We start from the raw sequence: 15929 nt of genomic DNA on the forward strand, positions 1-15929 counted from the left end.
TCAAGCACCCACTTTGAATGCCTTCAAGACACATTTGGATGCTTATCTTGCTGGGATCCTATGATCCCTGCTAACTTCCTGTCCCTGGGGCAAGGGGCTGGACTTGATGATCCTCTGGGGTCCCTTCTAGCCCGAATGTCTATGAAATCTATCAAAGGCTCTACTACAGTTGAACACAGTTTGCATTCTAGCAACACAGTCAAAAGTTGACTGCAAATAGACACATACCCTTCCTTCCTTTGAGTGCCATTAATTTACCAAGAATAATGCTTACCATGGTCACTAAATAGCAGCTGCTTCCATTTTTGCCTTTCTGCCTCTGAAGCCTTAAAACCCAACACAGATTTCAGTTCTTGTAATACTCTTTTAGACTCTTCCCTCTCATGTCTTTGTCTCTCCCTCTCTTCCTGGGAAAAGCAGTAAAAGTCATCTGTTCTGTATTCATTGTCCATATCTGTATCTTCAACATATGCTTCCAATTCCTGAGGAAAAAGAATAAAATTCTTTTTTTCACCTGACGAGTCCCCATGGCCCAGTTCTAAGAGTTGCTGTACAATCTTTAGCTTCCAGAGGAGGTCATGCTAGGAAAGTCTAACCTGCTTCTGCAGTATTTCCCAGGTAGCACTCTGCTTATCTGCTCCTGCTCTGCCAAGCTCAGAAATGAGGTACTGAAGATGTCCTGAGAGCACCCCCTGGAGCCACTCCCAGGCATGCTGAAGACAAATATTTTGAGACCAGATGCAGGGGTGCACTCAGAATGGTTTTACAGCCTCATTTCTGGGTTTAGTGGGGCAGGAGTGGATGGGTGGGCTTTGCTGCAGTGCTCTCAAGAACCCTGTGGATGCAAAACAATTGTCTTTAAGGTGAAAGAAAACAACCCAAAATTGGTTTTGGTAAAGCATAACTTAATTGTCCAAAAGTGAAGAGAGTATATAAACCCTCAAAGACTACTTAGGGCAGGGCTGCCTAACTTCTGGGTGGCCAGGAGCTGCATGCTACGCAAGCTGCGGATTAGGGCTGGTGGGCCCCTAAGCTTGGGGTTCCCAACCTTTCTATACTGCGGCCCAGAAAATTGTGGATTGGAAGCAGCAGCAGCCTAGAAAACTGTGGACCACCACGTGAAGGCCCATGGCTGGAATTTCCAGCCGGAACACAGGTAAAGATACCTCCACTCTCCAGCGGGAGGGGGTGGGCCCAAACCTCAACTGCAGCTGTTGCAGGCCCTGTGGGAGGAGTCACGGCCTCTCCAGCCGGCTCTGCAGGGCTGCAGTTTGCTGGTCCATGGTCACTTCCACTTAGAGGCCCCAAGTTGAAGTTTTCTTAGCTTATACCTAAATCTGGCACTGTGCAGATCTAAGGGATGTACGCTGTGCAGGCCACTTGCCATGTGCGTAGCTGCCCCCTGACATGTGTGTTGTACAGGCAGAATGGCTGTCCCTGCTGCACATGCAACGTAAGCAGCTTGATCTCCTCCCTGAGATCCCTCACACCATTCTGCTCTGCCCCAAAAGCCAGGAGAGGGAGCTGGAGCCTGAAGATCCCAGCCGCTGAAGCAGCAGAAGCAATGGGGGGGAGTGGTGGCCAGGAAGGAGCCTGCAGGTTAACATGCAGCCAGCATGTTAACTCCTAGCAGGCCTGTATGTGGCCTGTGGCCCACCAGCTATGATAGGGTAGAACAAATAAGAATCCTTTATCACCTTCCTTTTCTTCAGTTGCCTTTATTTGTTTCCTGGCTGGCACATGAAGGAGCTAGATTCCAAATTAATTTCTATGTTAAGCTCTTTGTTCTGGGGCGGGGAGTTCCAGCATATGATTCAATACTAGTTCTATACACTGCATATGCTGATGGAATATCTCACAAGTCCACTTAAGGAATGTATCATTAGTTGCCCACCATGTCTGCCTTATTGAGTAAGGTAAGATCAGTGCCTAAGCAGCTGAAAATGAAATGAACAAGAAAAACATCAGCACTAAGAAAACCCCATATATAATATTTTGAAAGCTTCTATTTACTCTTACCTGCTCTTCAGGGACTGGGTCTTTGTCCTCTATGTGCAGGGTGGAGTGTAGTAAAGGTAGCATGGTACAGTGTGTGTTATCAAAAGATACTTCGGGTTTACCTTGAGGAAATAAATAAAGATGGATGAAGTGCTGAAATGAATAAGCAATTGAATTTCAGCAGTTCAGTGTGGTACTGCTTGCCGCAGAATGACTCGAATGCAACTTAAACAAAAAAAACCACACTTTTACTTTTCTGAGCAACTTATAACAACTAGCTTACTAGAAGTTTGATGATACCCTTCAAGAATTATTAGGAACCTGTCGGACATTTTACAGTACTTTACATTAAGTTCAGAGCATTGAGGGGTTTGCCACGTTTTTTTTCTCCGTTATTTGAATCATAAGAATTGACAAAGTTTGAAATGAAATACATGTAGAAGTTAACAATAATTTCTTCTATATCCTTTATATTTGGAATGGTTGCCCAATAGAAGTGCTGGTCTAAAGCAGATGCCACTCCTTAGATGTACCCATAGTTCTGCACTTAATGTATTACTACTGTACAGGTATGCAGAATGCACTTTTACAAATACGGTGAGGTTCTTTTGCACTTGAATACATCAATTAATGTGTTTAAACTTGACTTATGACAGTCAGTAGAAAGAAAAATACATTTTCACGTTAACTTCAATTCACTGCATTTCCTTCTGGCAATGACAGATTGGAGTGAATTTTGGGCCTAGACATTCTAAAGATGAATGGAATAGAAATGGCTAAGATAGTAGAATTAATTTATAGAAGTGGTCACTGTGGTAAATCATAAGGCCCTTTTGTCCCACAACTGATAATGTTCTCTTGAAAAAAAAATTACGTTCCTATCCTTTTAAGTTTAGAAGATAACCTGAAGAGTGAGATACGAAATGCGCCCCAAGGGATGACAAGATCGAATGGTCACAAATTATTCCATGACCGTTTCAGGCTGGACATAAAGAAGAACTTCTTTACTGTCTGAGCCCCCAAGGTTTGGAATGGACTGCTGCCAGACGTGGTTCAAGCACCTACTTTAAACCTCTTCAAGAGACATTTGGATGTTTATCTTGCTGGGATCCTATGACCCCTGCTGACTTCCTGCCCCTGGGGCAGGGGGCTGGACTCAATGATCTTTGAGGTCCTTTCCAACCCTAACATCTAGGAAATCTATGAATGTAATCAATGTAATTCCAACCTCCTGAGTCTGCAGTGTAGACCAAGAGAACTAAGATGACTGAGCTGTTTTTTTCATGTCAATGGGGAGCTATTTCTGAAGTTTAAAGCATGACAACATAAATGAAAACAGCATTAGCTATTTCAATGCTGATCAGTTTAGGATAAAATTAAGCTAATGCTTATGCCAAAAAAAACCTGAAAATGCCTCTTGTACCTCTTCAAGCACCAAAAGCTGCTGCTACCACTTGGTAGGCCACAATCAATCCTTTGGATCTTGGTGTACATGTAAGAGGTCTAGTCAGGTGCCTGATGAACCTGCTTGTACCGAGTCCTGTGATCATCACACCAAGACCTTCAACACATATGCCTAAGCAAGAGTATGGAGGAGTGGAGGCTGCCCAAGACGTACCATCCCCCCTTATGACCACAGACAGAATCCAAAGGCCAGACTCCAGATAGTCAGTGCCTCGATAGCTGTAGCTTCTGCCAGAGAGCAACAGATGAGAACTGCTGCTGACTACCTAATGCCTAAGCAAGGGCACACTTCTGTCAGAGTGATGTCCTTTAGCCTTTTTCCAACCAAGGAGTAGCCACAAGGCAGTGGGGGCTAGGGTTGATCCTGCTACCATCCAGTCAGTTGCTAAAAGCATCAATTTTTCCCCTGGACATCTTATGTGATATAAACATTTTCAGTTTATATGATGAAGTTAGCTGTCCCCTACAAAAGCTTATGCTTCTCTGAATCAGCTAGCCTCTAAGGCCCCTGGCAAGTGTTACAATTGTTAACCATGCAATAAACTGTAACATGTCACAATGTTCAAACAATATACCACCTGATAACAAAGCTGAAAAAATGGTGATCCAGCCTCAAAGATGTTATTTGTAAAATATAAACTATCTTTGCAGTTTGTTTGTATCACACTTTAATTTGAACTTGTGGCATGTTATTAAGGTGATAGTGCTTAAGCAGGTCCTCCAGCATCCCCAGATGGACTGCTCCCTGCCCCCTTCCCCACTTTGTGCAAGGAACATAATTCTGCTGCCCCAGACCACAGCAGCAAGAGATGTCATGATTCACCCCCTTCCTCCTTTTCTCCAACCAGCTTTCAAGGCTGCTTCTTTAAGAAGCCATTTAGCACCTCTCCATGAAAGCCAGAGTGTAAACAAACATTCAACTAACATGCCTAACTTGTCTGACAGGTGAGAGATGGGAAAAAGCACCTCATGAGGTTGCTGAAGAGTTCATGCCCTAGGGCTGCTGCCCATCACTGCTTGCACTTCTCATAGATCTCCTAGATCTGAACGAGGGTCAGGTGAACAGCTTCTTCCCCCAAGAGAAACCCAGCTGACTTCTCAATCTCAGCACAGCTAAAGGCAGGGATGATAGCCCCTGTCAGCAGCAATCCAGCTCCACTTGCTGGAGAGAGCTGACAGAGCAAATTCCTAAGGCACGTCTTCCTCCCTGGATAACTTACGCTTTGAATATGAAGCAGGGCACATGGCACAATGTTTCCAATGAGTGATATTACCAGTTGCTTGATGGAAAGAACATCTGTCAGAGGCCCAGACTGCCATCTTACCTTGCCTTCTGCCTGATTTTGGATTAACATGGCTAACTACTTCTCTAAATTTATAAATCTATATGCTGAAAAACTAAAACTGAGTGGGGCATAAAACCAAATGGGAATATGCATCAACAAACAGCAGTGGTCACTGTACCTGCTGTATAATATAGCTTTGTAGCCAATTTATTTTAAAAATGGGGGGTTTACGTTTTATTTTTAAACTGCTACAGTTGCTGAATTTCCTGTCTGATGGATTAAAACATTGCAAAATCCAGGAAGTTTACAGCAGAGCATTATGGTCTTGCTTATAAATACCTAAAACAGATGTATATATCTGCAAGAATTCAAAGAAACAAAGTTCATGCAATGCCTTAGCTAACCCTAAATAAGCTATTTCATCTTGTAGAAGGAGTAGCAGATGACTGGAGGCCCAAAATGTGCAGACTCAAGTACTGAATCTGTTGTATAAGAAAGGGAATTGGGGAGAGAGCAGTCCATTAAAAGGTTTAGAGCAAGCTTTAGAGTGAGAATACACCAATGAGTTTCAATGAATCAATCACTATGATATATTTTAGTAGAAATTAATTTTCCTGCAGGTAATAAAAAACCACCACTTCCTCTCAGGGGCTGTTAAACATCTGACAGCATCAGTGATTAATGGAACTAGTCCTATAAAAAGTCCAGTAGAAATGATCAGAGAAGAAGCTGGAGAATTTTTGTAATAATTATCATGCAAGACAACTTACACTGGCATCAGCATTCATACAGAGCTGATAAGAATACATATGAGTGATATTCAATCAGACAGGTTTAACAACAGACACATTGATGAGAAGGATAAAACTTAGTAGGTATCATATACAAGTACAGGAAATATAGTATTTAGAGCAGGAAGAATCTACAGTCAGTTCAATGAAATCTAGCAAGGGCCGATTAACTGAGTCTGCTCCGCAAACAAGCTGACACACCTGGCACTGCATTACATGCATTTGCATAAATGGTGAAGTGCAAGTCAGCGCTGAGAAAATGGCGGCAGTGCGCTTTTGAACTAAAATATCTTCAATGTGTTTTAGTTCAAGTGTGCTGCTTCCACGCATTTCATTATTTATATAAATGCAAGTGCTGCAAGCAAATGTGTGTACAAATGCCCTTATTTACAAACCTCAGACTGCCCCCACCTTCACAGCTGTGACTTGCCACTAGAGAGCTGGTGAGAAGGGGCAGAACTAGGAGCTGTAGCTGTGAGTTGCCGCTAGAGGGCTGGTGAGCCAGGACAAGCTTTTATCTCTGCTCTATGGAGGACAGGGACCAGAGGAGGAGATCCTGGGATACTGCAGAACTTCAACTTGGGCAGCACATCTGTAGGGAATAGCCATACCTTAACGGAACAGGAGTTGGGTGGTGGGGATCAGAGATAATCCTGCTCTGGTGTGGTGTAACTTTGAGTTGCATAATGGCTAGGGACAGACATTCAAAAACCCTGAGCCTGAACTGATTCAATCTTTGCAGGTTAGTATAACTTGGCTAGGCTGAACTGGTTTGTAACCAGACATTCTCTCTGGACTGGAGGAAATTCAGACACACGCCTGCAGTGGCTCCAGCTAGAAGCCAGGGGCACTAGAGCAACCCTGCTGAGCTGAAGGGGATATGGCTAGGCCCCAGCAGGACATTCCAATTAGGAAGGTCTGCTTACACCATCCCAGACTTTTCCCCACTCGCTGCTCAAGGGGCGGGAGTGTTGCCAGACCCCAGTCCCCTGCTAGCACTCTGAAGCAAGGCTGTGTGCAGTGCATGCATCTGTTGATGATACAGAGCTTTTCAATCTCCCTACTTCTTTATACTGTCTGCAGCAAACTGACAGACAAGCGAGCCAGCGGGGAGCTGATAGTATTTATCACCCAATCAGCAAAACAACAGCCTCTCTTCATTAGTTCAAATTCTTCTTGAACAGTTTACCAACTGACCTGTTGATTATCTCCAAAAAGCCTAAGCGGTCACTGTTCTGTCTGCCTGTCCCAGTGAAATTGGAGACACACACACACAGACACCTCTCGGCATTAGCTAGCATACCACGTGCCTAGGGTCCGTAGGGATGGGGTCCATGCTGTAAGAGATGGGAGGGAGGGAGGAAGTATTCCTATTTCAGCAGCAAGGGGTGGGAGGTAAGGCAGGGAGAAGCCAGGCAAACCCTGCTGTGCCTGCAGTCTCTGCCAGAGCTCCAGCCAGGGGGGTGGAGGGCAGCCCTGCTGTGGAGCAGAAAGCCCCACCCAGCCCAGAGAGCATGCCAGGATGCTAGGGATGTCTGGTTTATTTTAAACCAGCAAGGGGTCTGGGATAGACATTGCATAAACTGGTTTGAACCAAATCAGCTAAGTCTGATATACTACATTCAACCAGGTTTATCTCAAACCGGTTTCAGCAATTTTCAAACTGGTTTATGTGCACTGAATATCTGTTCTGTTAAAGGTTTAAACTAGTTTCAGATCACTTAAACCGGTTTATGTGTAATATCTGTCCCTAGCCCATGATTGCTTAGCACCACTTTAAAAAAGTGTTAATGGGAAGACAATCCAGGGGTTAAGAGCTCTAGGAGCTGCCCAAAACTACCATGTAACAAGGTCCTATGTGTTGACACAGGAATCCATACAATTAAATACCAAACATAAGGATATGCAGAACTAGACAGATGAAAGGCAGCCATCTAGGGTTCCATATTTAAGATAATAGAGAGTCCCACATGGCATTTTCATAACTGGCATTCTGAATCTTGTTTTTTGCATTTTGGAGCTGAGACTAAGTGTATAAAACTCTTCACTATGTTCCAGGTTAACATGGGATCCTCTCCTCCACAGCAGTCAATCAGTAGTCTCCTTTAAACAGTGTACTCATTATGAAATCAGAGAAGAGACAACCACATGCTCATATGCTAGCCAGGCAAAACAGGGATGGAGGAAGAGAACCCAAGCACTATTGCTGCCAGGGCACCAATCTATCTAAGACTGGACCCATGGAAATAATAAATTGAAATGCTGATTATAATTTACATTTAAAGATGGAGAAGCAAAAAACTCTAAATTTATATAAACAAAACATGGCAGAACTTTACAATAGATAGATGTTTGCCACTTATGCACAGTATATAAATTGTAGAGTTTGTCCCCAAGGGCTGGATCTCAAGTGTCAAAAATGGTTCTCCTTCTAATACCCCCCATAAACTGATGCTGAAAATGACTGTCCTACTGCTCCTAACAGGGGCAGATGAAGTTTAACATCTATTGCAGGAAAAAGTGCTAGACACCAAATTCAACAAGGTATTCTTCTCAACAAGTTATTTTACCATGGAGTTCTCTCCACTACCATTATCAAAAAAGGCTCATTTGGTATTCCACAAAGGATCTTAAAAACAAAACAAGATTTAAATAATTTCAGCAAGTAAATATCTATCTATATTACAGGAATCACCTTTCTAAAATGTACAGGACACATTAAAAACACAGATTATGCTAAACCTGTAATAAGTCATTCACAATGACCAGTCATATTACCCTTCAAAGTTCAATAAAGTAAAGAGGAAATGGAAACAGGACACGCCTACATGCAAGGCTGATAGGTTCTTAGTTCACAGAAGTTAAACCAAGCAGGAATATACCAGGAAAGTCTAAAAAAAAGTCAAAACACATAATTGTTTTTTTAAACAGCTTCCAAAAATTAAATCAGAGAATTTATTACAAAACAGATGGAAAACTAACAGATTTCCAGAAGAGTTCCAGGATAGTAACTGAAAGTGAAATATAACATACTAGACCCCCACCAAAATTACATTTTGAGTTTAAAATTGGATTTAAAATAGGAACCCCCACAAAATACAAGGGGTCCTGCATTAGAATAGGCTATTAAAACTTAAAAGCAGGGTTCTCAAGCTTGTCCTATTGAACTCTATTTCTTTACAGGAATCAATTTGATATACTCATCTATAAACCAGCCATACAGTCATTAAAAAACCCCCACAACTTTGTTGTCAGTTAAGTCAACCATTCTGTCTCCAAATTTTAAATACAAATGCCTTGAAATAAAACTCTCTCCCTACCCCTGCATCAAAACAAGTTTTATTCACAAAAATGGACTGGAAGCATGCCAAGATATTAGGTATCAGATTCCAGTGGATAACTCTCTGATACTTTCTATGGAGCCTATGTCGCATATTACTTTACACATTATTTTTTACATATTATTTTATATCATCCTTTTTCCTTCCCAAAATAGTCTTTTTGCTTTTCTGGGAAAGCAGGTGAATGGTTACCATATGTTGATCTCTTTCATCTTGTACAATTTTAAATGTTTTTGGGGAAAGACAAGCAAGTCATTTCTGCAATTTAAGCTATTTTGGGCAATTAAAGAAATTAATTTATGACAATATTAAAACAATCTGTGGGTGCACTGATCAAAATCCTGTTCTTCCATCCTTCCTTGGGAAAAAAAGCAGCTCACTAATAAACAACATGTGCTATATTATCAATTTGGTGCCATCTGAATTTAAGAGGCACCATCTGAAAAGCCTGACAAACTTTTCAGCCCTCAAAAATAATAATTATTAATAATTTTAAACAGAGTTCAATTCAGCTGGATACTTTGTAAAACTATAAGCAATAAGAACTTCAGCAAACAAAACTCACATATTTAGTTAACAGGGTAAATTAAATGGTTACTAGAATACCTCTTAAAGTACCTTTTATGTCTGGGTTTCTTCGACCCATTTTTTCCACCTGAGAAATGGCCTCTTCCCAGCAGCTGTTGCTCGCTTGGACGTGTGGCTGAATCAATTTTAGTTTTTGTTCAAGAACTTGATATGCCTCTGTTGGTAGTTCTTGTGTCTCCTTAGAGCTAACGAGTTTTTCAAGTTCATCCTCAAGAATTATTACCCTAGGTGAAGAGGATGGGAAAATATCATACTAACATATCTGAATCTATATTTTAAGATTTCTTCAAGTTTTAAGTTAATTTATACCCTGCTTTATGTTTATTTCCACCACATTACTGAACTGAGGTGTAGACCTGTGGTACCCACCCCATCCAGCCCCACAGGCTGGATGAATGGTACTGATCCAGAGGCCAGATCAAGTTGGCCCCCAGGGTTGGCTCACAGCTAAATCACGCCCATGGACCAATTCTGAGTGCTAAATTTGAACTGATACCACCAACCAACCCCACATGCTGGATCCAGTTATGGACTGCCCATACCCATAACAGGGGTAGGGGCAGGGAAGCTCCATGCCAGAGGCAGCCATGATGCACAGAGCAGCATCGACTACCTCCAATGGTGGTGGCAAGCTGCCCTAGTTACCCTCCTTCAGTTATGCTACTGGGGCTCCCCAAAGGTCTGGAAATTTGGTACTGGGGGAGTGGTGGCATCATTAATTACCATAATTCTAGGAGCGGAAGCTCAATTAATGCTGTCACTGTTCCCCCAATGCCAAATTGATGGACCTGTAGGGAACTCCAGGGGCTGAATGACATGGCTCCATGGGCCAGATCTGGTCTGTGGGCCACAGGTTGAGCACCACTGGTACAGATCAATTCATAATGCTGTCCCAACGTTTTAAAGCAAAACTTCCACATGAAGAGATGTATGGCTCACCTCAATTTGAGTATGGTAATTATTACATTTAAGATGTTCTGTGTTTATTAACTACTACAGTAGAGTCTCCCTTACTTACCTTTTGGCTTCCCCCCCCCACCCATTTTCCCCCTTCCTTCCCTGCTCTACCTGTTGTCTTCCTAATTTCTACCTATTTACATTCTCACTGACATCCTGTCATACTTTTAGCTTCTTTCATTCCTTGGAGTCTCAGAACAGCAGAGACTTCCTATTCCTGAAGAAGGGTGATTGAACCCAAAAGCTTACAAATATTTTTTTTCCAGCTACTCATTTGGTCTAATAAAAGATATCACATTTACCCAAAGAACCTTGCTTGATTAATTAATTCATTTTAAAAAATATTTAACATATAATTATTATGAGTTGAATTTTCATCTAAAATACTTGGAGTATTGTTGCAAAATAGACAAAAGACAAACATGCTTTCAGGTGTTTTCAAAAGGGAGTGACTAAAGAGATGGAGGGTTTTCCTGAATCTTGCTCTGTAAGTTCACCATTACCAAGGGGGAAGAAAATATCTGAAGATTAGTAATGTAACAATATCAGATTTCACCTAGGACAGATACACTCTGGCTTCAAAACATGACATATAGATAGCTATCAAACTGTAGAGTGCTGATTCCACAGGGATGGGCACAGTATCAAAATATGTATAAAACAGAATCTTTCACTTCCAAATGAAAACTTCTAATTCCAGTCACTTCCTCCTCTGAAGGTGGATATGGTATGCCCTGATAAACATTCATCTCAATCAATAAATTATGAAAGAGAACAGACTTGTTATATCTACAGTCACTTAAACTAAAAGATAAGTCAACTGGTCAGATCCCTCTAGGGGTTTCCAAACACCTCCTAATGATGACTCCACTCCATAATTTTCCAAAATGTGCAATTTAAAGAATTGTACTTTTCCCCCCCACATTGTCACCACTAAACAAGAGATGCTATACTTAACTGGCTTCCTCCAATGGTGGAATGTAAATCAGATTTGTTTAGCTAACTGTTCAGCTGAGTTATGGCATATACAGAAACAGCAGCAATACGGTTCAGACAACATTTAGCTCTTCAATATAAACCAAAACCTGAAAAGGCATAGGACTGAATATTTACCACTAAGGGCATCTTCTTGCAATCAGTGTGTATACTTACTCATTTAGCAGGGCCTTGAGATGAAGCTGCAAACTGCGCACTGCTATATGAAGGCTGTTCAGCTCTCTTGACTTTTGTTTCCTTTTGGTTGAACGTTCCAATCCAGACTGATGCTGTGTTTCAAAGTACCGATAAAATTCATAGCTTCGCTTAAGCTCTTGTAAGCAGGCAGCATGAGTGTGAGGTAGACCTTGAGTCACGTCAGACAAAATATGATGAGGCAAACGTTCTGGGGTGATCAAGGGCTTAGGGGATGCATTAGTTGAAGACAGCAGCAGTACTAGTCGTCTGAAGAATTCTGAACTCTGTCCTACCCAGAGCTGAAACAGAACCTACAAGATGTTGAAAGTTTAGCATTGTGTGCCTGGAAAGCATAGCCTACCTTCAAAATATATATACACATACTGCAATCCAACTTCACAGCACAACACAAGAATCATGAAAAATTAAGAACATATGTAGAGCATCTTTTAAGGATATCACAGATCACATTAATTTATATCTTGCACACTTTATATGACTGTCAAGCCTTTCACAGAGGGTCTTATGTTCCTACTTATGCACAAAAGGCTCTTCCAGGTCCTGGGCATCACATCTACCCTTTGGAAGAGATCACTTTTGTCCATCTGCAAGTCTGACTAGATACTAATAAGGTTTAGGTCTACCCTAGGGCACTAAAATAGCTGAAGTTTCCAACAGCAGGATATTTTTTGAGTGACTTCACTCAAAATGTCAAACTATCATTTATAGAATTTAAGTTTCTGACTGGCATACCTCTCCCCCATCTTGAAATACAAATCCATTAGCATTTTTTTAAATCAAAAAATTACTCAAGGTGCTAAGAAACATGAACTTCTGACTCACTTGTACCAAAATGAGTAACTTCACAAATACCATTAAAAAATAAACATACAGATTTACAAAAATAGAATCTTTTTAAACCCTCTACTTATGGTACAAGGAAGATCTGGTAGTGATAAATCCTGTAGGGTTACTCTGAAACCTAAACTTCAGCTATAAAGCTGAAGTTTGCTATGCTCTGTTGTACTCCTATTTATAATAAGCAGGGATCCAGGTTTTCCCTTTGCCATGGAAAAAAAGAGTAAAACCTGGATTTTCTCATTTTAAGGAGCTGGACGGGGGCAGAGAGAGCTCTGATTTTCCATGAGAAAAACCCAAAATTAAATACCAAAATTTATAGGTATTTAGAATGTGTTTTATTATAGTGACTGAGGCACTGGTAGGTTTCCTAATGGCTTTAAAATTGTAAGTATATCAATAAAACATTGTGTTCAACTGATACCTACATATATAGTGGTGTTTCATTTTAATCATGGAAAAATGTGAATTTGCAATTTTATTTTTTTATTTTTTACATTCAGAAAATTTGCAATGTTTAAACAGAGAAAACCAGGATCCCTGAAGGGAAACAGCTTAAAGTACACCAAGAGGAGATAACATGATTTTACAGAAAATGCTAATGGAGACCTCACATTTTGTTAACTACCTTGATGAAAAAGATATCTTTTTTCTTAGTTTAGACAAAGCCTGTTGTGATGTCTCAGAAATCTGAAACAGAACAGTAGTAACTTTCCCAATAGAGTCCCACCTCTCTTTAAAAGAAATAAAAAGTATTTTTTCCAATGACAGCAGTCTCTACTCAAAAAGAGAGAAAAATTGGTCTAGTAAGGGTTGTGGGCAGAGAGCTATACCCAAGTACCCCAGACTGATCAAATCAAGTCACTTAAGTGTACTGTGCCTTATTTCTCCATCTGCAAAGCAGTGATATTGCTTAGCTACTAATGAATGTTTGAGGTGTCTGAGGTTCTGCGCTGGAAGGTCTCACAAGTGCAACAATGTCTAATTATAGTAATGTTGAACTGCTATAGATGGTTGGTGGTCACTGCAGTATGTGAACAGTCAAAAGGAACTTCATGATATGAGTATACTTCAGCATATGCAACCAGGTATTTGGTATATGATAACAGAATGGTGTTCAGGTTACCATAGTGAGGAGAACCGTTATAATTAGGGACCTACTGAAATCAAGGAGGCAGGAGGCTGATTTCATGGCTTGATCACGGGGCCAGCTGCCATTTTCACAGTCTTATTGTAGCAGGCTCCCCCACATGCCTCTGATTGGCCAAGGGGCCCGGTGGCCCCACCGCATGTCGCTGATTAGCTAAGAGGGCTGTGCATCATGTGTCCCACCCCTCACTACCGATTGGTGGAGAGGGGCAGGGCCATGCAATGGGCAGCCCTCTCAGCCAATCAGCAGTGAGGGGCAGAACAGCCATCATCTTGGCTACTCTCCTTTGCACTGGCAGCTTCCCTCCCACCCCAGTGGGCTGTGAGACCCCACCACAGCAGCCGGGAAGACCACTGGCTCCCACTTGAGTGCCAGCATTTTATTTTTAGTAATTTTTTTTCGTGGATTTTGCAGACAATGTCCAATTCCAGTTTCTACCAAATCCGTGAAATTGCTAATTGAGTAGATCCCTAATTATAAGTACCTAGAAGGATGGACTCATAATTGATCATTTCAAAAGAGAGTGACACCTTCCCCAAAACCTCCAAGCAACATATTCACGCAGAAAACAGATTACTCCTCTCTATCAATAGTGCAACTGAGTGGAGAGGGGTGGGGAGTAATGGGCAACTACTCCTAGTGACAACTTTAGGGAGGAGATGCAAAAAAAATTGGCTGTTTGTGGTTGTGATCATGAACCAGAAGTAGGCTGCTTCTGCTTTGTCCCAGCTGTTCAGCTGTGTCCCTACACTGCTGCTCTCTATTATAAAGACTTCAAGAAGATGGCTTCCAGTTATCTGAAGAAAACATTCAGAATGGCATGAAGTGAATACACAGGTCAAGCACTCTACATAGTACAAACTTCCCATAATCCCTACATGCAAAATTGGGATTTAGCTGGCTATTAAAAAGAAAGCCAAAGGAAAAAGCAACAGAAAAGGTAGCTATTAGCTAAGTAACCATAAGGAAAGAACAGCAGGACATAAGTAAAGAGCTTAGGACTTTACAAAACATAAAAGAAGTCCTTACAACCAGGATGTGAAGAGAAAGCAATGAATAGTTTAGAGGCAGCACACAGGAATAGAGAACTTTGCAAAGAGAAAAAAGTGTGATCCAAAACCTACCTGAAAAAAGGCATGTGGGTCACAGAAAAGGAAATCCAAAACATATTTAGACTAGCTGGCTTTTCTAATCACCAACAGGTTTGGCTACTTTTATTTTACTCAAATAACACAAGATGCTATTGCATCCAGCCAAGTGTTCTATTCTATAGATCAAGGATCAGCAACTTATGGTTGGATTTGGCCAGTCAAGCAATTTCAAAGCCTAGATATTGGCAGTATTTTGGCAGTGGGGGGAATTCTGCAGTTTGGAGAGAGCCAAGTAGCACTCAATTTGATGGCAATTCGATACCAGGGAAAAGCACTGGCTCACCTTGGACCAAGCTGCACTAATTTTGGCCTGCTGCTCTGGAAAGGTTGCTGTCCCCTGCTACAGAGTGTTTTTGTTTGAGGAGAAGGTTTCCTTCACTTACAGGCTAAGGCACAACACACAAAGCTATATAGTTTATATAGGCATACAGAAATGTATTTCTTTTAAAAATACAACACTACTGCAAATCTGGATGTATATGTGTATAATGCTGAAATGCAATAAACAGGAAGGTTTTTTTGAGAAGGTAAGTTCCTAAGAAGAATTATAAATGAATTTAGGTCTTACAACACAGAATTTATATTGATTAAGTAAAATAGTTTAAGTTATTTAAATCCACAGGTGAAAACACACTGGTTACAGAGTATTGATTTAGCTTCTGTCGTGTATATCAAACATCACGATCGGTTATGGAATTAAGTTAAACTGATATATGCCCAAATCCAATGTCCATCTTGAGGCCAGTTGGCTCATTGGGCTAATGTGATTAAGGTAGGGTTTGGATGATAGGGTAGGATGACAGGGCTTACAGGCAAGGGCACGCAAGGCAACAGTGCAGTCAGAATCACATCTGACTACCTTTTGTTCCCCAATTTTGATGATCAGGTAGGTCACCAGGGGACTGTCTTCAGCACAAATCCATATAGAAATGGCTTAACCATTCTGCCACCATGCTTTCAAAAATGGCATAAGATAGTTGTTAGCTGGTTTATGTACGACTGCAAAAAGATGTTGCCTTTGGGCTGCCGTAAGAATTTTTATCATGGTACAAAGCGCAAGCAACGAGATGTCCATGCCTTTTGTTGTGCAACAAATGCCCAAATGTGGGGCCATCACAAAAGGTAGTATTAATTTGTGCTGCTGTTTTACAACAGACATCTATTTGTTTTAA

General features: G+C 41.2%; 1 protein-coding gene across 1 annotated transcript in view; it reads right to left on the reverse strand.

The window, feature by feature from the left end:
• VEZT (vezatin, adherens junctions transmembrane protein) overlaps positions 1–15929 on the reverse strand; it is an 81089-nt gene that overhangs the window by 17028 nt on the left and 48132 nt on the right. The window contains exons 9-12 of the mRNA XM_025194395.1: positions 11578–11909; positions 9499–9692; positions 2020–2120; positions 275–482 (exon numbers count right to left, since the gene is read on the reverse strand). Of these exons, the coding sequence (XP_025050180.1) occupies positions 275–482; positions 2020–2120; positions 9499–9692; positions 11578–11909 (835 nt within the window). The remainder of the gene's footprint in view (positions 1–274; positions 483–2019; positions 2121–9498; positions 9693–11577; positions 11910–15929) is intronic.

The sequence above is a fragment of the Alligator sinensis genome, unplaced genomic scaffold, assembly GCF_000455745.1.
Source record: "Alligator sinensis unplaced genomic scaffold, ASM45574v1 scaffold1738_1, whole genome shotgun sequence".
Taxonomy (NCBI): domain Eukaryota; kingdom Metazoa; phylum Chordata; order Crocodylia; family Alligatoridae; genus Alligator; species Alligator sinensis.